Raw genomic sequence first — 21,800 nt, 5'->3', positions numbered from 1 at the left:
GCAATTGCCTGTTCTTAAGTACTTAGTTGACACTAGCCGAAAGCGACGGACAATGTGTATGAGCAATTAAGTGCCCGAGCCCATGAGATTCTGATGGTGACGTGTACGCCAGGGAATTTAAGTAAAGTGCGCAGAGAAAGAAAAAGGAGGGAGGGTGCATGGACAGCTTCGGAATCTTTTTCTTCTCTTCATTTTGTCCTTTTTTATTGTGACCGTCTTTCACTTCGTGGCCGTTATTATAACTGAGGCAACGTTCAACTTGCACAGCCGTTTCCTTCTCTTCACCCGCTGTTAGGATCCAAGTAAGGCGGATGCCTTCCCGTCAGCAGCTCGCGCCAGTTCCAAGGAGAAACCACAGGAGCCAAAGAGAATGAAGTGTGCGATGGAGCCTGGTGTGCAAGCCACGGCTTGCTTGCTCGTCCTTATCACCACCACTGCGACCGAAGGTAGGAGCTGATCGAGGGCTTTTCTGCTTGTTCCCCCTACTTGTTCTCTGTTCCACTCTCGGCTACTTTCACGATACACGGTAAGGTCCACGTGTTAGACAAATGCGCAGAATTATTACGGGAAGTTAGGCTACGTGTTAACGATAGCTAATAAAGACTAATCTGCCCAGAAATACACGGGACAGCGGAGAAAGGGTCAGAACACGGGCGTTCAACTATGTTGCTTTTCTTTTTTAACGTTGTTGGTATTTTTTAGGCGTTGCAGTTTGCAGAAACTTCCCTGTATGGAGTATATATAAAACGACAGCATAATTGCAGTAAGGTTTAAGTAAAAGCAGCAGTGCGGCTGCAGAGGAAAGTGATGCAGTTTTCTAGTTGAATTACTTATCTTGGTCTCGAACCCGAACCCTGGACTATGCGTCAGATCTGGGCGGTCGTGCGATCCACTGAGGCCAATAACCTGTACGGCTACCACATGGTAGCCTGCACTGAGCAGCGACTCAGGGCGATGACAGCGTCGGTCTATCGCTTGCAGCTCGCCGACTGAACGAGTGGGTGGCGCACTTCGAGCCGCTGTGGTACGAGCCGCAACGCGTGCGAAGGGACCACGTGCGACTCCGGCGCTCCCTGCAGCAGCAGCAGCGACGGCAGCTTCCGGGACCCGTCTTCCTGCGCTTCTGGGCTTTCGACAGGCAAGCTTTCCGCAACGAGCACACGACGCTTCAGAAGAGCGCGCGAAATATGCGCCGAGAAAAAGCCGCCATAACGGAATAACGCGGCCCCCGTGCGAGGAGTCGGTGGTGTGAGAAGCAGGTGATCTGAAGCGGCTTGCAGGTACTGAATCTCTGGCTGGAGCAGCCTAGAATGGGGCAGATGAAGGGGTCGTTAGGATCGTCAGGATCTGGGTATTAAAGGAGCCAACAGTTTTTGAATCCGGTTAAGGTATAGGGATATCTAAGGCTGCCGTTCTGCGGAAAATCTGGCGCGAGGAAAAATCCCCGCTGGAGCAACCTAAGTGGGCCACCCAGGTCACGTGACTTTGCGGCTTCATCACAGCCTGCCCACCGGATTGTGAGCGAACTAACCACTGTGCAGGTGGCAGTTAAATTAATGATTTGTCGCGAGAGGTTGCTCGGGGAGAGCAACCTGGGTCGCACAGGACCCATCGATGGCGACCGTCGCGGTGGCTTAGTAATTATGGTGCTTGTCAGCTGACCCGAAAAACGCGGGTTCCATCCAGCCCGCAGCGGTCGCATTTCAATGGAGGGGAAATGCTCGAGGCCCGTGTACTGTGCAATGTCAGGGAACGATAAAGAACCTCAATTACCCGGAGCCGTCCACTACGGCCGGCGTCCCTCATAGGCTGAGTAGCGTTGGGACGTTAAATCCCATAAAACCATAAACCCCACCGGTGGCAGCACTTGCCATCGCAGGGCAGTGGCACATCGCTTAACCGCTGCACCACTGCGCTAGGAGTGGTGTGGGGACTCCCAGCGATCTATGAATTTAGAGAAGGACCGATTCCTTATATATGGGCATTAACGCTATTGCATAATACCCTTAAGGCGGAGCTTAAGTGCCCTCCAATTCTTTCTTTGTTGGCTGATAGCGAATTCGGCGGTCGTGATGTGAACGTCTTTGCTTTTGCTCAGAGGAAAATAAAATTACTTAATTATTTTCTTACCTAACTCCACCCAAATCCCCGTTAAAAAAATTCTCTCAAATCCTTTGTTTGGTTTCTAAGATTGCCGGCCTCTTTCCTGATCTATGTCTGCTGCAGCAATTCGTGTTTCTGTGTAAATGGGCTGCACTGACCATTCGCTAAATTCGGAGTTTGGCGTCATGCAACCTGCTTTTATAATATAAACTTGTCCGGGAGGCATGACAGCGGTGTTTATTTGGCCTCTCTCTCTCCCTCTTTCTCTCTCTCTCTCTCATGGACATGTTTTGGCGTGGCGTGCTTTTTCTATGGTACAACTATGTGCTGGAGAAGCATAGTGAGCCGTTATAATATCCCTTCTGTGAGCACGTAGAAACGAAAGTTGCGTGTCTAAAACATACGCCAGTATTGCACTTTGCGCCGTGACACTTCTCGCGCCGTATTCCATCTCCGGTACCAACAAAACAGTAGGCTCACACCAGACTCTGCTCTCTTTGAAGAAAATGAAAAAGAAAGAACGAAGGGCTGACCAGAAACACTTTGCGTTCTACACCTCCAGAGCATTTAACGCTCGTCGATCGTCTACGTTAACATTTACGTTCTTTCTGGACACTCTACTTTACTTGCTAACACTCAGCCATGGTTACGTCCGGTGCAGCTAAAACTGGAGGCATGAAAAGCCTCTCAAAACGCGATCGGCTTAAGAGTGCGCTCACGAACGAGTTAAAGAGGGCTTTTTATAGAAGTACCAGAAAAGAGGTGTAAGAGCGAAGCCAGTTGCATGAACTATTTTATTTCAAAACTGCTGTAAGCGAGGGAAGAAGAAATTAGGCAGGTAAAGAGAGAAGTCACCGAAATTTGTATCCACAGAGCGTAGAGACAGCGGTTGACTCCGCCCTCCAAGACCACTTCTGGCATGCGTGCATGAGGTGCTTAATGAGCACAGCCATTTTTCTTTGTGCTTTGCACCTCTTAAACGGGAGTCAGGCCATGTAAATACAGCATCCCTCTGCAGGAACTTCATCCTGAAGCTGAGGCCGGACGCGTCCGTCTTCCACGAGAACTTCACATTGGAAACAGAGACGTTGGGCAGGCTCAGACCTGACGTCAGCCACATCTACAGCGGCCAGCTGGTCGGTTAGTACTGTCCCGCGTTGATTGTGAAGCCAGTATATAGTACGCAGTATGCGGGTGCGCACTGCTCTTTGCTGAGCAAAAGCATTGCGCGCTGGGCAGCGCACTAACGTGTCCTTGAATTTCAGGAGTGCTTATGACGGAATAAAAAAGGGGCGGATGTGGAAAAAATTCGGAAAGGGAGAACTACATCGGACTTCTTTCCTTTAGCGTATACCATAGGACCAGGTTACCCACCCCCTCAACTACTACTACAAACGGTTCCCTTTAGTAACCCCCCCCCCCCCCCCCTCCTTTCCTCCGCAACTCTTAGAGAGATCAAGAAGAGATTTGCCTGCCGAAAGTTAACAACTAAATGCGGCGCAAAGCAAGTAAACACCATCATTTGAACGGTGTAACACATAAATGAGGTGATATAAAAGCGGCAACAAAAAAAAAATGCTAAACTGAACGATAACTTTGTTCTTTCCATCCCTACAGACGATCCTTCGAGCCGCGTGTTCGGCGCGCTGCACGGAGGCGTGTTTGAGGGCTCCATACGCTCCTTTCGCGGACGCTTCTACGTGGAGCGGTCGAGCAAACTCTTCGGTGGCCAGCGAATGCCGCCCTTCCACTCGCTGATGTACGCGGAAAACGACGTGCGACTTCCGCACGGGGCCGAGCCCGAAAAAGAAACCCGCCTCTGCGGCCTCACCGGCGGCGCCAGACGTTGGATGGACGCTGCACTGGATGGCATGACGATGCGCCCCGTGAGTGTCCTTGGACGCGGCCACGGTTGCCAAACTTCCACTTTGCTCAAATTCTTTCCACTGCGCGTGTTCCTCGTTTAATGTTCCTGCCAGCAGTTCAGCGCTTGCGGCCCGGGTTTTCAGGTTTGAGTGTTTCTTGAATATAAAACCGTACTAACTCTAGCACAGAAAACGGTTGATAGCATCTCGCTGCTTTCCTCTGAGCTATTTAGCTGTCCTATACAATTTACTTGCACTCATGTGTGTTCGATGTAGTGGCGGATAATCCAACGTGTTGTGACGCGCACGAGCACTTGTCCACGTAACTTTTATGCGCGAGGCTTTGGTCAGGTGTGCAGGGAAATGCTTGTCACGGTGTGATAGGGTACGACGAAGAGGTTTTCCTTGGACGACGTGACGGCAACCTGTGACGGCAACCTGTAAAGAACCCCAGGTGGTCGAAATTTCCGGAGCCCTCCACTACGGCGTCTCTCATAGCCTTAGTCGCTTTGGGACGTTAAACCCCATAAACCAACCAAACAACCAGTGACGGCAACCTGTGACGGCAACCGGGGTACGGGTCGCGCATGCGCAGGTCCGTCAGCGTCCCGGCGCAGTGGCGAGGCGACGTCGCCTCTTGTGGGCCCAAGACTCGAACGATGAGCAGCCCGAGAACGCCACGGGTCGCGGGCTCCGAGAGCGGCCCCGACGCGTGTGCAACCTTGAGATCACCGTCGATCACCTCCTGCACGCGCACTTCTTGGACGAAGCCCGCGGCGAAGCTGGGCGCGCGCGGGAGCGCGTCACGGCGCTTGTGGCGCAGCACGTGGCTCGTGCTTCGGAAGTCTTTCGGAGCACCAACTTCGGGGGCATCGAGGACGTGAGCTTCACCGTGCATAGGATAAAGGTCAGTCTTCCTCTGGCAAATACGGAGTAGTTTATTCAGTCGTAGCTGGAACTTGATTTTCTGTTGGGCACGCGGTGCTAACGGCACCTGGGCGTGCGCAGAGGTCAAAGGAGGCGGCTCTGCGCAGACGCTGTGGCCGCGAGGCTCCGCACCGTGCAAAGACTGGATACGCAGGCTCCCATAGATGTTTTTAATATGAAGCAACAGGCGACTTGAGTAAAGGTCTTATTTTGCACCGATTCTATTCTTGATTCATTAATTTACCCTCTACCACCGACAGCTGCCGCCTGTGACGTCAGGGCTGAGAACTGACAAAAATGCAGCCGATATAGCGCTGGTGTCAGATGCTGGGCTCTGTCTGGTCAACGGGAAAAAACATAAAAATTGATTGATACAAGAACTGCCATAAAATGCGGCGCAGGTGAGCCGGCGTGCTGCGCATCAAGAAGAAAGTTATCCCTCTAGTATAGGCGCCTGTCTGCTGCAGATATTCAACAGCTCATTTGTAGTTTCGCTGAACGACTCGAATTCACGTTGCGGCCTAGAAGAGGAATTTGGAGTAAGTACAAAAATGACCCATTGGCATAATCTACTTGCTCCTTCCTCTTAGATATCTCTAACCTATAGTTAAATGGCCTCTCGCGGACGCGGCTGGATTCCAATATTCAGATCGACCGTTAATACGAAACAGTGAAACCAAACCTCAGTGTTGAACGTTGCAGATTGCCCTGGAGGTGCCCCGGCTAGTGATAAGGCACAGGCCGAGATTATGCTCGTACTTAACCTCGCGCTTCTTATGCGGTTCATCTTCTGCGACTAATGTGCACTGCATTTCTTTCAGAGCGGTCAATTCCAGATACATGACTGCGCGTTCGCCTGTCTGCATAATTTCTGTTCGATTACGTTCATACACGACCCGTGTCAAGAATGTGGGGATTATTCAGTGTGAATCAAAAGAAAACGGGCATGTCGGTCCCAACAGAACCGGACGAAAGAGAATTTGTGCTCCCTGGTCTCAGCTCAGAACCGAGTGGACGTTTCACGCGGTCGACCGGGTTCACGAGATGCAGTGCTAGCAAGATAGAGGAGCAGCATAAACTGCACCTTCTACTCGGCACGCAGATCAACGACTCGCAGAGCTGCGCTGGCAGTGACGATGCTGGCGCTAATCCGTTCTGCGCGTCGGCCGCCGACATTGCCTACTTGCTGCACCTGACGTCTCTCTCCAACCACGACGAGTTCTGCTTGTCCTACACGTGGACGTACCGGGACTTCTTCGGAGGACTGCTCGGCCTCGCCTGGGTCGCCAATGCAGACAGTGAGCGCACCAGCGCAATCAATATACCATGGTAGCATATATAGTAACTCAACCGGATACGACCGGGGGTGTAAAGTAGGGTCAGCGCCAGTAAGCATACAAATAAGCAAAATCTTTCAGAGCAGTAAACATTAGTGAACATTGTGAGCGTTCGTCTATATATATATATATATATATATATATATATATATATATAAAGACGAAGCTGGCAGTGGCGCGGGACGGAGCGCTCGCGCTAGGCCAGCAGCCATTAAATCATCTCTCGTTCATGGTTCACCACGTCTCATTCTTCGGCTGGCCGCCACGTTACATTTGGTGTGAGGTGCTGGGGTTCCTTCATCGCTATCCTGGTCCCGGAGCTTCGGTGTCCTGCGCCTGCCGTGGACGTCGGCCGTGAGTGCCTGGTCCGCGCCGCCCGGCCATGCCCCAGCCCGCCCGACCTGAACCGACCTCGCCGCTCACCCCAGCCCCGTCCCCCACCCGGACCACAAGACACGACGACACAAGACCCCACCGCCCCGAGACCCCACCGACCCGTGACCCGACCGACCCGAGACCCGACCGACCCGAGACCCAAGACCCACACGTGAAGACACCGCCCCCCTGCCCCTGCCGTCCGGTGCGTCCACGGACCTCGGCCGTCAGCTCCTGGCACCCTCCGGCCCGTATGCTTCGTGGACCGGGACTCATTCTCTCATCTTTCTCACGGCCAGCACTGCACCATCTTCTACATCCTGTTCAACCCCCCCTCTAGACCATCGTCATTTCGCCGTCTGTTCGTCACCGATCGGGACGATCGCTCGGAGGCCCCGGGTAGTGTGACGAAGACGAAGCTGGCAGTGGCGCGGGACGGAGCGCTCGCGCTAGGCCAGCGGCCATTAAATCATCTCTCGTTCATGGTTCACCACGTCTCATTCTTCGGCTGGCCGCCACGTTACAATATATATATATATATAGACGAGCAACATGTATATGATTGAAAGATTAGGAGGGTTTATGGGATATCTGTTGTTTCAGCCAGCGTCTTCGCTTCGGCAGACGCGGTTGTTGCGACGTCTCTTCTTTCACTCTTTCCTCTTATCTTTTAACTCTCCTCTATCTGCACGTGGCAGCGGTGGTGACTCGGCTCGAGCCAGTCGGCAGGCCCGTGCACTTTTCTTTTCATCCTTCTCTCAGTCGCAACAACAAGATTGGAAATGGCGATGCTCGTCTTGCTGTGTACGTCCTACGGCTTGTTGATGACGTCACCTTATTTTTTTTGCCACCGCTGGGACTTTCCTGTCATCTGCTAGTACACACACTAACACACCGCCGGGTTTCCTCGTAATGGGACTAGTAATATTTTCGCATTACTATCCAAGTGCATCCTATGACGGTTTGTGAAGGGAACGTCATTTGAAATGTGGTGTATTTCTAAGACACCGCGATACTCGCGTGCGGGAGTCAACCGCCGCTAGGGGTACTGTCGTGAGCTTTATGAAAGGGAACGCGACAGCACGTGGCAGATAATCTCGAACCCTAATTGTGGCGATACGTGACGGTCGCGTTTCGCAACAGGACACACACGCATGCGCGCACACACACACACATCCACAATAGCTTTTTACTCATGGCGCTTGGTATTTCCGCAACATTTTTCGAGCACTTCTTTTTTACTTCACACAATATTTTTGTCATGAAAAATAAGTATCGGCGTCAAATAGTTCCGGTTTCGCTCGTCGGTGTGAAGTGGCCCTGTGATATCACGAACGCCGTCACCGATAACTTCCAGATCACGCGAAATACAAAGGGCGAATTACAAGCGCTTTTCTGGCGGGAAAAAATGCGTCAGAAATTGCCGAGAGCCCCTTCTACAATCACTATACGTACAATTGCTCCCATATCTTCGTTCGAGAAGAGGGCGAGGAGTCTGATACTTTGTTTTCGTTGTTCTATTGCACCATCAGACAGCCGCATTTGCTCGGCATTCATCGCCGTAACGCAACTGTGTTACAGGACTGCACTACTATTAGAGACACGCCAAGTACAGCCCCGTCCAATTTTTATTCTTAGTGAAAATCGGTTCCATGGCTCTTTCTGGGTATGTTGACATTCGTCCGGCACCAAAAGCCGCATTTGTTACTGCGAAAATTACATTGAAAAATTTCCCACCACTCGACAGCGGCACTTAATGTCTATACCTAAAAAAGACTCCGTGATCACCGCTTTGAAGGAAATGGCGGTGCAGCCTATATATAGCCTCTGGGATCCATGCAGTAAAACCTGTCGACGCGCCGCAGGTAATCTGCGAAATCGGCCGGTATGGTGGAGACATCTGTATTTAGTTTTTTTTTTTTTTGCCTTTTCTAGCTAATAAAAGTTCCCTTACCAGTAAGCGTGGCCTCGCTGTCGTCAGAACGTGATCATCTAACAACACAGGCCAGCTTCAGTTCGTCTCAGTGTACACCTTTAATAGATTTATCTGCATGTTATTTACGCGTGAGTTCTTCTTCCCCCTTCCTGCTAACTTCACTCCCGTGCACGGCTATCGCAGAGAACCAGGGCGGCGTTTGCGAGAAGGCGAGGCCGTCCGCGGTGTCGGTTGGCGGCAGCACCCAGGTGCTCACCCTGAGCACCAACGTTGGCGTGCTCACGTTCCTCAACTACAACTCGTTCGTGGCGGCCGCGGTTTCCGAGATGGTCTTCTGCCACGAGCTGGGGCACAACTTCGGCGCCGAGGTACCTTACCCTACCCTCCTCACCACGATGCGCAAGATGGATGCAGCGGCAACGGGGCTGTTACGCTTGTCACGTCGCTGACAAAACCTGCCTCCTTAACGCAGACACCACTGCTAGGTTCACACAGGGGAGAGTGGGGTGAACAAATTACCAAGTGTTTTGCTCTGCTTAGTAACTCGCTCAACTCAGCGAAAGCTGTGCTGCTGCCTGTCATTTGCTAATGGTCAAGGCCTACGGTACAGTTTGACATTCAGACCTTGTGGCAACCTGGGATACAATAACAGTATCCCAGTATCTCACGTGCTGGCACGTGACCGTTACGTGACCGAATCTCGACGGTCTACGCTGAATACGGCGAGGGCTCCGTATAACAAAGTTCGCTGTGAAACCGAGACAGATTTTCAAATAAACGCCTAATTCTTATTTTTCGCAAGCATTGGCAAACAAATATTACAGGGTTATTTGCTACCGTCTTTCCTGGCATCGTGCTCAGTAAATAAGGCCAGCTAAAGCTAAACACCCCGACCCCAGGCTAAATAAGGAGCTCCACCAAAATAACGGAACTACTCAGTTTTGCAGTTAATGTATGCGAAGTTGGTTCCATGGACACCAACAGAATCTTGTGAGCCTGTTCCCGTGACAAAACTGTTACGAGACACAACCCGGTAACTGTTCTGTTCCATGACCTGGTACAAACTGGCAGCTATACAGCCGGGCTTAGCGTGTTGCCTGGTCGCCTGGCTGCGCTATTGTTTTGAATTTCCTGCCGTCTCAGCAGCTTCCTCTGTTTTAGTTTCACACCTGTAGCCCTTTCGCTCAGTCCTGTAGAATGAACAGGCGATTTGTTTCGATTCGTAGACCGTGATCAAGATGTTTCGGGCTTGATTGTAGGTCAGACAGGACAAAGTCTGCTCCATTGACAGTCTGTGTTGTACAAAAAGCCAACTTATACCCAACAACTACTCAGGACAAAAGCATTTTTGAGCGGGAAACCGTTTATGAGCGCAATTTTTTCATATAGTGTAAGATTTCACTATAACAATTAATATATCCGCAGATATCACCCAAAGGCAGTCTTTTCTTTCTGTTAGCGCTTTTTGCTGTCGTCAGAAGAGTTCCCCATTGTTTTCTATGGCAGTCTCAACAGTTCGATGCGATCGATGGAAATGCTTTAAAAGAAGTATTTTCCTACATATCATAAGAATGGACCATTACTTTCAAAGGCCCGCTGATAAACTGTCGCCAGCCTGAGTGAAGCCAAGCACTCCAAAAAGGAGGGAGAGGGAAATAAAGAAAGGTAATGGCAGAGTCACATGAGTACAGAGTTGTGTGCCTGGACAGAGACTGCGCGGCATCGTGTAAGCGTCGCTCCTGAATTTTGCTTCCCCTGCAAAGCAGACATTTAAGAGTCAATGGCAGAGACAAATGGGATCACCGGGAAACAGTGTTTGTGCGCAATCTTTTCCCATTCCTGAAGTGAGCAACGGTTGCGCAACAGCAGCACAAAACGGTGACATTACGCCTGCGCAGCACGACGCTCCCTCGGGCCGTTCCTGCTACAGCAAGTGCGCCCCGTGCGGCGAGGTCGGCAACTACATCATGTTCCCGTCGGCCGCTCCAGCCAAGAAGCCCAACAATGACAAGTTCTCACCGTGCAGCCTGGAGAGCATCCGCAGTGTCCTGGTGCCCATGATCGCTGGCGACAGCCCTCGCGAAAACTGCTTTCTCGGCAAGCATCACTCGCACACGCAGGACGTCTTTCGCGGCTTCGGGGGGGAGGATCAGTCAGGGCCGGAAATTCCGCTATCTAGTCCGGCGTGTCAGTGGTGACAGTGAAGAGACGTCCCAAAGCTATTTGCGTGCTAGTGGCATCTGGTGGTTTGAAAAGAACTGTCCCCACAGACTTGTACATTTTTTTATGCGAAGCATATTACTAGAGCTACACTACAGCCCGTCGAGCGCGGCGGTGGAGCTACCATTGACCTTTAGCGTGACCACGTGACACCACGTGACAACATGACGTCACAGCAGAGGAGAGATGGGCTGCCGGCTCGCGCGGTCGGCCGCGGCGGTGGAGGCTCCACATCAGAGGCGCGGCGGCTGACCACGTGACAACATGACGTCACAGCAGAGGAGGATGGGCTGCCGGCTCGCGCGGTCGGCCGCGGCGGTGGAGGCTCCACATCACAGGCGCTGCAGCTGACCACGTGACGCTACAGCAGCGGTATAAAGCTGAGCTTGCCTCGCTCTCCGGGCACTTACGAGGCGGCCAGGTGTTGGGATGCCGCCTAGAAGCAGGGCTGATTTGAACGAGAAGCGAAAGCTTCAGCGTGCCACAGAGACCGATGAAGAGCGGGATGAACGTCTGGCTAAGCGGCGTGCTCAATATGCGGCTCGGCGACAACGTTCTACAACAACTGAAGAACAAAGCGAGGAACTTTACCAAGCCTAGCCATCAATATGCTTCGCATCTGACTAGGCTTAACCTTAGCTAAGCCTCAGCCATTTTTTTTCTGCTCCTAACTTCTCCTTGCGAGCATCTAATTTGTCTTTTCAGGCCCACTTTAACAAACCTTGCTGCCTCCAAATATGGCTTCTGTAACAAAGCACCGCTCGGGAACTCAGCGCTTCGGCAGCTCGCAAGCGCCTGTAATGAGGCAACTCTGACACACCGATCTCATATGACATGCCGAATCTCCCCGCCCATGGTGAGGAACAGCGCTAGTAACAGTACCGTAGAATGCCAGTCCATAAAAAGGCGGCTTTTCCCCGTCAAAAGATCCCCTTCCAGCCCATATGGCGTGGGCCGAATCTCATGAACCTGCCAGCGTGATAATGTAGGGAGTGATAGATGAAAGGGGATAGTCCCCTCCCTCCCTGCAATGTCAGGGATAGTCGCCTCCCTGCATTGCCCAGCTCAGGCTCATGAGGATCAGCCGGCGCCATTGGATGGAAGGAGATCCTTTGGCGCGGAAAAGCCACTTTTTTCTTGACTTGTATCCGACCACAGTAGAATGCGGTTATTTACTTAAAAAGAACGAAAGGAAAAGATTTTTGCCGGCAGCGGCATCTGCTAGCGGATACTGAAGTACCTGAGGTGCGGCCAGCGTAGACAGGGTGGTGAAATAAAAGAGGGGAGCGATAGGGAGAAAGGACAGGGTTAGGGACATAGTAAATGGCACTAATATCAATAAAGTAGCTAGAGCGCTTGCCGGAGATTAGGTTTTTAACTCGCCCTTTTACTTCTGCAGATTAAGAGCCAGTGCTTGAATTCTACAAACAATCCGGAAAACAGCTAAATTTATTTTTGAAGGACTGCAAGAACATTCGTTGTCGAACAGAAAAATGAGCTGCACGTTAACTGTGACCGATTCGGCCACTGAATTCAGAAGCAGACAAGAGGTATGCTGTTACCACATAGTGAAGTAAAGTCTTAAGCTCCGGACTGATAGTGACGAGCGTTTATCTTGCATTCGCATTATTTAGAGCGCTGGCAATTTAGGATGAGCCACAATGCACAGCTCTGACGCAAACTTGGCGGCTGGTGTGTATTTGACAAAGACTGTACGTTGCTCAGCTTACTAGTGTCACACAAATCTCGTGGGATACAACCGGACAACTCACCTTGAAGGATTATAGACGCCTAATTTATTGCACGTTTTCTTCTTTAAAATGAAGCGTTATGCATTAGAATAAATGGATAGCCGCGTGGTATTCGTCTACGACCGCTAAATAATTTATAATTGGATTTATTCTCTCGTGCTGTTTCGGTTTCATCAATCTTACGATGGCTGTGACGTGCACTTGAACTTTAGGTCACGTGAGCCACGGAAAAACTTAAACATAAACGCTGATACGTATAGTTTTAAGTCACTACAGCACTTAAACCAGCCTTCTTCGAGAGCTAGAATTACAAAAAAGACGTATCAGCTGTTGTATTGCCGTTTTTAGCTTTGTGCCTCACGCGACCTAAGGTTCAACTACACGTCACATCTATCGTTCGGTTGATGAAACTGAAACAGCGTAAAGAAATTAAATGACAAATTATTTAGCGGCCGTGGGCGAATACCACGGTGAGCTCCATATATACCAATGTCTGACGCATCGTTTGAAAGAAGAAATCACAAAAGCAAAAATTTGATGTCTATAGTCCTTTAACATGGCCCGTATGAGTCGGCACGCCTGAATCACTCTGCGCAACTGAACTTCGAGGGCGCTTGCCAAAATTTCCTTAAAACTCACAAATTAAATGCCGCTTGCTGAGCGTGTTTCAACGTGACTACTTCAGGTCGGCAATGGGGCGCATTAAAAAAGTTTGCGGCACACATTGGAGAGATCAAAATGTATATACAGGGCGAGATTACTACTAGGCTCCCTAGCAGCCTTGCGGAGTTGACCTGCGGTGCATAAGAGGCCGACTCACGCAGCTGACAGCGGGCCCATCTGCGGCAACGGCGTGGTCGAGGAAGGCGAGGAGTGCGACTGCGGCATGCACGACTCCGACTGCACCGAACAGTGCTGCCATGCGAGGCACAACGCCGCCGGCGCGCCTGCGTGCACCCTGCGCGTCGGCGCCGACTGCAGGTGAGCAGATCTACCCTTTTTACCACTGCTAGACGAGTCGGTTGTTTCGAGTTAGCTGCAGCGTAGGTAGGGGAGACGCTTGAGTAGGCGGACTGAGGAGTGAGTAAATTTGTTTAAGGAGTGCGACTGCGGCATGCACGACTTCGACTGCACCGAACAGTGCTGCCATGCGAAATGATCTGGGCTGAAATGCTTGGAAAATGCGCAAGCAGTTACATGTCATGCCACTTTTTGTTCAAGCTGGCCTTGCTCCGTTAAAATCATCATGTATTTTTGACGAACCAGGCAGTCTAATTTATAGTTAGACGTCGCCAGAAGCGCCGCAGCTCTGTACTACGCCTCCGAACAAGAGTCCGCGTCAAGCGTAAATCTCGAGCGAGTTGAAAGTTGTAAAGTTTGTCCCGGCCAAATACGACAAATAAAATTTTCCCTAGCGTGTCTGTCGGTCAGACTGCAATAAAAGTGCTGGTGCTGGAAAAAGCAACCCATCAGTTAGCTAAGCCCATTGTTCCTTTCAGTCTTCTTGCGTAAACAAACAGCGTTAGATCAATTTAGACCGAGCATGGTAAGCCTGAAGTGCATGCAGTACGAGCTGCCTCTAACCTCCACTGCTCTCGTCTGCAGCCCGTCGGCCGGCCAGTGTTGCGACGAGCAGTGCGACTTCAAGAACTCGTCTACCGCGTGCGGCGAGGAGACCGAGTGCAGGGGGCGCTCTTTCTGCGAGTATCCTTTATCTAGCGAGAGAAGAAAAAAAAAACACGAATGCGTTCATGCCATAGAGCCGACCGCTGCAGCCAGGTAGTGCTGCGCGCCAGGTCTCCTGGCTATACTTCACTTTGGCTGCAATGGCGCTTTGACTGGAATCGACTTGAGAAGTTCTTCCCGATTGAAGTCTATCAGAAGTTTCACACTGAAGGCGACCACCGATCAAACAATGAAGACTTACATATGCGAAGGAAGCCAACAGTCATTGAAACCAAGGAAAGCATGGAGCAGTGTTTTTAATGCAATAGCGTTTAGACGTTGTCATGCCGTTTCCCGTTTCTCCGTAACGAAATTCCCCGACCAGTCGAGAGAGGTAACGTGACCTTGTCCCTTCATCACAATCTGCTTTGATGGACCATCCTGATTGGACAAGATAGGTCACCTGACACTGTGACGTCATCATAAGCTTCCCACCGCGGCAGGTGGCAACCTGGCCACCGGATTGTGAGCAATCTTTCCCATATGGCAAGTGGACCTCAAAAATTTGGAAGTTGGCTCGTCTCCCAAAAATTCCCCCCCAAAAAATGGTTTAAGGTGGATTACTGGGTGGATTACGGCGGATTAGTGGGTTGGATTAGTATAATTCCATATGATAATCCAATGGAAGGTATTCGGACATTCTATAGAAGGTGATGACGGATGCGTGATATTATGCCAATGGAAGCGCTTCCAACCAGAGTTTTGGCAGGAAAATCACGAAAAGAACGCTACAGACTCATTGCAGAGACCACAGCGGGGAACCTAAAGGCTATCACGCTTTTTCCTTTAAGACTGGGGTTCAGGCCACCCAAGTTTTTTAGTGCACTTAGAGTGGCCATCCCCGCAGTTAACCATTCTGTGTTTGTCTGAAACGCTTTGTGGCAAGTAAATAGAAGCTTTTTACGGCATAAAAATACCAGTTCTGGCGGACGTCAAAAACCAGGCGAATCATGTTAACTAGTGAAGTGATTCACTAAATTCTAATAGTTAACTTTTTAACTATTACAGGTAGGCACCTGATTCCAATTAGATTTGTAGCCGGCCGTTTGTAATAGCCATATCAGTTTTTAGAATTTTGATCGATCACCCTTGGCGCTGTGGCTCGAAAAAATAATTATATTTCGAATAGTTATATGCACTGGACGGCTTGCTTCACCAGCATGTTTTTCGAAACCGGATGTGTTTTGGCGCAATGCAACCAAATTTTTTCGAGCCACAGCGGCGAGGGTAATCGCGTTTTCGACACAATTCATTGCAGTCAGGGGCCTATAGGCAATAGTTAAAACCTTAACTGTAAGAATTTAGTTAATCGCTTCACTAGTTAACAAAGTTCGCCTGTTCTCTGACGTCCGCTAAAGTCAGTTTTAATGTGCTTTGCAAAAAGCTTTGGGGAGAAAGCTAATTGCAGAACTTTGTTCTAGTCACCAGGCAACGACATAGGAAGTTATGCAGATTTAAGAGGCGGACCAGCTATCCTTTGGCTGATCTTAACCACCATATAATGTGTCTAGTCAGCATGCTACTGAAAACGAGCGCGTCGAGAATGTGGTCGCCCTTGACGGTGAGCGCAGCGGAGGCCACGCGCAGTGCGCACCGGGACCGGCCAAGGCCGACATGACCCCGTGCGCCAATGGCAGCCGCGTGTGCGTCCAGGGCGAGTGCTCACACTCGGTGTGCGTCAAGTACGGGCTGCGCGAGTGCGCGCTCACCGGCGCCCGCTTCACCCCGCAGCAGCTCTGCCTGGTCGCCTGCCAGGAAGGTATGCGCCATATGCCATTGGCTTCGAGGTCTATACGTTTGCTTCTTCTATCACTTGCGTTTAATCGACCGACAATCGACGCAGGAGACGAGGACAGTGACTACAAAACGTGACCGCTGGCTATTTCTTTATTTCTTTTTATTGCGAAAGCAATACTACTTGCACTTTCACGCCGTTGCCGTGCCGCGGCCGTGACCACCATCGACCTTCATTTGACCTTGATTGCATTAGATTGGATTAGATTAGATTGAATTGAACTGGATTGGATTAGATTACATTAGGTTAGATTAGATTACATTGGATTGGATAGGAGTGGATTGAATTGGATTGAATTGCATTGGATTGTATGCATCACCACAAGTCTAACCGCAAGCTCCACCACCAGCTACACTACCAGCTGTACCATGGCGTAGGTACGGATATTGCTTTCGCAATTACCGGGCTTAACCAAGCTAAGCCACAGCGAATTTTTTCTTTATTTAGGCCCAAATGCGTGCGGCCTAAAAGGCACGTCTTCTAGCTTCAAAACCGCCAAGCGCAGCCACCGTCGTCTCGGATAATGTTAGCTGCACAGAAGCTCCTATCGCCTCTAAATCAAGCACAGACGCCTTCCCCCGCTTCGAAAAATTTTAATATACATCGCAATTATTCGTAACACAAGTTTTTTTTTTTTGATACTCGATCACTTCTGCACTTGAATTACTAATGAAATAGCGAGTGCACTTCCAGCCTTGGCCACGTAACAGGAAAAAAAAAACGTGTCAGGTGTCGCCACGCGCCCGTCACTTCCTAGGGTGCCCTAGTAGTCACTTCCGCATACGAAGCGGCGTTTACAGGGCTGCGGTCGAACAGCGTCGCATCCATGCGGTTGACGCAGCGGTCGATGCGATGTCACCGTTCACATGCGTGCAAATCGACGCCATGGTGGTGCCTCACTGTGACGAAGCTGAGAGTAGAGGCTGCGGCTTGGCCAAGGCTTCCCGCTCAAGCTACTTCCGGTTTCCCACCGGCTTCACCAGTTCTTGCTCCGAGAAAAAAACCATGCCGACACAGCCGGTCAATCGGAAAGTTTTTTAGCACTTCCTGGAGGCTCCCACAACTCCCTGCTTGCTTCACTGCGAAGTGCCTTCGCATTTACGCCCATTTCTGGAAGGTGCAGTAACACTTCTGCGACTACTTAGAGAAGTGAGCCGTTTACATAGCGTCGACACGAAAAAAAAGTCTCTTTTCGACTTGTCGTAGCAATGTAAACGCCACTTAGGAGGACTCTAATCGCGAGTCGAAGTGAACATTTCCATTTAGTGGACACTTACAGGATGCGGGCTCACACACACACACAAGAAAAAAATATAGTCGCACGCTGGAACATAACGGTTTGTCAACATCATGCAAGGTTTTGAGGACCATAAAGAGATAAAAGTAAACAAAAGTTTTGCTGAAAAAATTATAAGTGACGTCCCTTTTTTTGTACGCGACTTAATATGGTCTATTCATTGCTAACCGTGTTTTTAAAGAGCCTAGAAATGACAGCTAGTCGCATCAAGAAACTGTTGCCCGAATGAAGCATCTATTTTTGTTTCATTTTTAGAATTTTTTCCTCATGCACGTTGCCACTCTCATGTGCAGTACTTATGCGAATATACAAGAACTTTCTGTCTTAAAGGCCTACTTGACCGAAACTTTACGTCGGCTAATTTTGCGCTCGATATAGTGTGCATGTTATTAACAATATTTATATTTAATATTAGTGCTGTGAAGCGTCTAGAATTTTAGTTAGAAGCGTTCAAAAACCTCTGTAGCAGACGACGCAGACCCCTAGCGGTGTGCTGAACAACTAACAAACCTGACCGGAAATGACGCACATTTGAGACACCGGCATCGCCGGCTCGCCAGTTTCAGGCGTTCTGAAGTGAGTGCGCGCGCCTTGTAAGCTCTTCTTCTGGCGCGTTTCTGGCTGTTTTCACCGCGAAGCTCGATGGTATCCGAGAAAAATAAACTGCTGGCATCATGTAGACGAAATGCATGGCCGCGGAAGGGAATACGAGGAATGCGAAAAGTACCATGTATACCTCTCGTCCACTGCCCTTCACCCCCGATCTCGAAAGCTGGTGTCAGCTGTCTGGAGCTCAGGTTTTAACGCGAATTCCCCCCTCTTCTTCAAAAAAGATAATGGTGGGTGACTGACGCTTCTGCCTCGCGCTAACCCCTTTTGTGGGTTGGGCTTTGTCAATAGTCCTGTCCCCGTCTACATCATGCATCAGAGCACCGTACGTCTTTCTGGCCCGATCGGCAAAGCATGCCACGAACCGAAGGCTTCGAGGCGTCTCTAATCGGGGGTATAAAGAGGAGGGGGGAACCGCTTGTCACAAGCTAGCTAAGCCGGTCCAGAAGTTAAAGTGGACGGCTTTGCTCATCGAGCAACGCCCTTTTGACGGCACGTTATTTACACCAGGCAGAGGTCTAAGGAGAGGTCTGGTTCGTCTGAAAAGTAATCAACATATGCACACCCGTTTATTGCAGGCCGGGCTGAGAGTCCTGGAAGGCCACACAAGCGTTACTGAAAACGTCGACTTTCTTACTGCCTCACGGCATTCACACTTGAGGTCGATTACAGGAAGCTTCAGCGTTACCATTCGAGACGCGTCTCCAAGACCCCAGAGAACTGCACGCATTTTATTTGAATGATAATCTTTTCAAAGAATTTTGATTTTATTCAGTAGGGTAAGGGCTAGTTGGTGATCCATAACATATAAATATCAAATTTATATGTTTGGTTAGAGACACTTACGGTAATTTGCGCGGTGGGCGTATACGGTCGACTGGGGTTCGGCAACCACGTCGTTCTGCCCAGCTGTGTGGTTTGAAAAGATTAGAAAAACCTTTCCGTCCCTGCAGTACACGGGCTTTAAGTGGTTCTAGGTAAATACTGTAATGAACGCAACGCATAAGTTTCTGTTCATTTGAATCGACATGTATTTCGCAACGCGCAGTGCTTGCCCGACCGAGGCGCGCAAAGATAAACCAGCCCACCATCGGCACCGCACTGATGCCACAGTCCTCGAAGAGAAAAATATATATTTATTTTGCAACACAAATTTTGCTTCTGGCATATTCTTTCGCTTAACGCAGCACTTAATTCTCTTCAGCTCTATTTTTACACATCCATCTGTTTTTATTGATTTAACTGGCGTTCACAGCACCTGTTCCAAATTTCTGTGCACAGGCAAGAATACCTTTCGACGGGGGAGAAAAATGAGAAGGAAAAGGAGAAGGCAGGTCATTTTTTTTTATCAAGACAACAAAAACCATATTGCACGCACAGCAGAGCGCACATGTGCTGTTGGCACGCGCGTGCCCGCTCAAAAAGCCGACTTTATAATAGAAGCACTTCTACTTGGCCTCCATTTGAATATGCTTCCTTCCTCCGCTATATCCGAACTTTGCACAAGCTGTAATCGAATAGTGCCAGGCAAACAGCGCTCACAAGCATTGCGGCGCGATCATCTTCACTGAGGTTGAGCCAGGACTTTTCTAGTCTACTACAGCAAACAAAAAACGTTTAAAACTTGTTCTAGGGCGTTTCATCCGTTTCAAGATGTGTGTTTTCACATATAACCAGTATTTATCGCACAAAGTGCTGCACGCGCTACCGCTACCAGCGCTTTGCTCGAGCCGCAACGAGCAGACTCTCCGAACCCGTCCGGAGTAGTCTCAAACATGCGTCACTTCCGGCGGGCGGCAATGGCGCCCGTTTTTCCAGTTTCGGTATTGAAAACTCTGATTTTTGCGAGTCGTTAGCACCGTAACTGCTTGAAACTGGAGCGTAATGTTTTGTGGGTAGCATAATACGGGGGTGTACTATGAAAAAACAACCTTTTTACGGTTTGAAAAATTTCGGTCAAGTAGGCCTTTAACCACAGAGGTGGTCTAGTGGTTGAGCATCCGCCACGCATGCGGGAGGTGCGGGGTTCGATACCCAGTGCCGCCGGGTACCCGCCGGTGATACAATTGGTGCAAGTTTCGCCTGGCCTGGTGTTCAGCTTATTCAGGGTGAAATGCTTCGGAAATGGGTCTTTGACCCTACCTTGAGCAAAGGAAAATACCTTGTGCCATGGCGCTCTTTGGCCGCAGATACCCTCGCGCCATAAAAATCAACTGTCATCATCATCTCTTCCTGTCTTTGCTTGCATACACTGCGAACGAACTCGATCATCCAACACCAAAGCGACCATTGCAAACGCACAGCATCATTGGAGAAGGACCTCGTTAGCCTGGGTAGCTCGTAGTCATCTGGGTAGCTCGTAGTCATACAATGTTGCCGGTTTTTCATGAGGTTAGTGCATGTTCTGACCTCTAAAACACACTAGCTTCTTTTCGAATCTATATCCTCAGATTAAGCCACTCCATGATAAGCGTCAAAAGGGGCCAAAAATAACGAGCAAATAACGGAAACACTGCCCTGAAAAGAATGCAAGACATCCGCGAGTCTTTTGTGTGGTTCTTTCAGCTTTGTGCGGAGGCGAACTACATTGCCTTGAACGTGCATTTTGGTGTAGAAATCCGGCTTGGACCTATTTTTCAGAAATCTCGAGGAGCAAGAAGCGGGTAAAACAGGGTTTTACCCGAAAACGAATGACTATAGTTATGATCTGCCACCGGGCTAATCTGAATTGATATCTGCGCCTTAGCTGCCGAAGTGAAACGCTGCAGCACATCCCGGTGGCCCATTGTCTTTTTCGGCACAGAGTCCGGCTCGTGCAAGCCCGGCTGCGAGCTGTCCTCGCCCACGGCACGTGCGGCGCTGTGCGGCCTGAAGCTTCCCCCGGGCTCGCCCTGCAACGACCTGGCCGGATACTGCGACGTCTTCCTCCGTTGCCGAGCCGTGGACGACGAAGGGCCCCTGACGCAGCTGAAGCGGCTCTTCTTCGGGGCGAGCTCCATGAATGCCGTCAGGAGCTTCATCGTGGTACGAACGCTTCGCGGGTTCTCTAAATAGAGGGCTGGGGCAGGCCTGCGTGGTACCACCGAACATCTGCCTGACAAGTCCATGTGCGCTCATTAGTTGCGCAGCATTACTAATCTGCGTGGCTGTGTAATCGCGTATCTGCGGCCATCATAACCTTCCGCTAATCCGTAATGGAACTATACGGAAGGTTATCAGGTTCTTTCCAATAAAAACTGAGAATGGTTCAAGGCTTCATAACTGGAATTGGCGACCTGCTATCTGTTTAATTTGAACGGCAGAACACGTCGTCGAAAAGCAAGCGCTGAAAACGGCAGTTGCAACTGGTCAGAAGTACTGTCGCGCTCAATATCACTTGCAACGCACGAGCGTGTGGTCACAGCGCTCTCCGGACGCACGGTGGTGTCAACAAGCGGCGTGCTTGAAAACAAAGTGGAAAGGATTCTGATCTTCTACCAGTCAGCCGCATCCCCCGCGTCGACTGCTCTGCGCAATCAATTGTGACATGCATTGTCACGCAAATGTCGCCGCGCTAGCGTTGGCGATGCGATAGCGCTATGTTTCTCTCAGGACCAGACGACACAGGGGGGGAAAGGTCACTGCTGGAACAGCAAAGTCCTTGCCACTTGCCGGCCCCACCATGCTTCCGGTAAGCGCTACGGCCACGCTGCCGGGCGCAACGTTGCTAGGAAGTAATCTAGTAACGTTGGCCGGGCGCGATAGTACATCGCGCCCTGCACATTCTGCGATTAGACATGACCACTGGCAGCAGTGGCTTCATGAGCGCCCGTTCTTGCCTGCCACGGAGTTATTTGTGCAAAAGAAAAAGAGTACATCTA

The 21,800-nt window shown here is 50.2% G+C and overlaps 2 protein-coding genes across 2 annotated transcripts; both read left to right on the top strand.

The window, feature by feature from the left end:
* The first annotated feature begins 2,388 nt into the window (after positions 1–2,388).
* LOC149339955 (disintegrin and metalloproteinase domain-containing protein 10-like) lies at positions 2,389–4,905 on the top strand. The gene is made up of 4 exons (XM_089551026.1): positions 2,389–2,443; positions 3,109–3,243; positions 3,721–3,989; positions 4,564–4,905. The coding sequence occupies exons 1-4, from the start codon at positions 2,389–2,391 to the stop codon at positions 4,903–4,905; spliced, it is 801 nt and encodes a 266-aa protein (XP_089407152.1).
* A 936-nt stretch (positions 4,906–5,841) lies between these two features.
* Positions 5,842–21,186, top strand: LOC149339954 (disintegrin and metalloproteinase domain-containing protein 10 homolog). The gene is made up of 7 exons (XM_089551025.1): positions 5,842–6,193; positions 8,565–8,911; positions 10,442–10,695; positions 13,325–13,495; positions 14,120–14,218; positions 15,811–15,998; positions 20,744–21,186. Exons 1-7 carry the CDS (start codon positions 5,842–5,844, stop codon positions 20,992–20,994), a joined length of 1,662 nt encoding a protein of 553 aa, XP_089407151.1. The 3' UTR covers positions 20,995–21,186.
* The last annotated feature ends 614 nt before the right edge of the window (positions 21,187–21,800 follow it).

This window comes from Amblyomma mixtum, chromosome 6 (genome assembly GCF_055824585.1).
Source record: "Amblyomma mixtum isolate Tamu chromosome 6, ASM5582458v1, whole genome shotgun sequence".
Taxonomy (NCBI): Eukaryota; Metazoa; Arthropoda; class Arachnida; order Ixodida; family Ixodidae; genus Amblyomma; species Amblyomma mixtum.
Note: the sequence above shows the minus strand (reverse complement) of the source record. Positions and strands in the feature narration are given on the sequence as shown.

Bases quoted from the DNA above. Each gene is read 5' to 3' on its own strand.
- LOC149339955 (XM_089551026.1), top strand. From the start codon at position 2,389: ATGTTTTGGCGTGGCGTGCTTTTTCTATGGTACAACTATGTGCTGGAG. The intron at 2,444-3,108 runs GTGAGCCGTTAT...ATGTAAATACAG, and splicing joins CTATGTGCTGGAGAAGCATA to CATCCCTCTGCAGGAACTTC. The intron at 3,990-4,563 runs GTGAGTGTCCTT...GCGCATGCGCAG, and splicing joins ATGGCATGACGATGCGCCCC to GTCCGTCAGCGTCCCGGCGC.
- LOC149339954 (XM_089551025.1), top strand. From the start codon at position 5,842: ATGTCGGTCCCAACAGAACCGGACGAAAGAGAATTTGTGCTCCCTGGT. The intron at 6,194-8,564 runs GTGAGCGCACCA...TTCCCTTACCAG, and splicing joins CTGGGTCGCCAATGCAGACA to TAAGCGTGGCCTCGCTGTCG. The intron at 14,219-15,810 runs GTATCCTTTATC...CGGTGAGCGCAG, and splicing joins AGGGGGCGCTCTTTCTGCGA to CGGAGGCCACGCGCAGTGCG.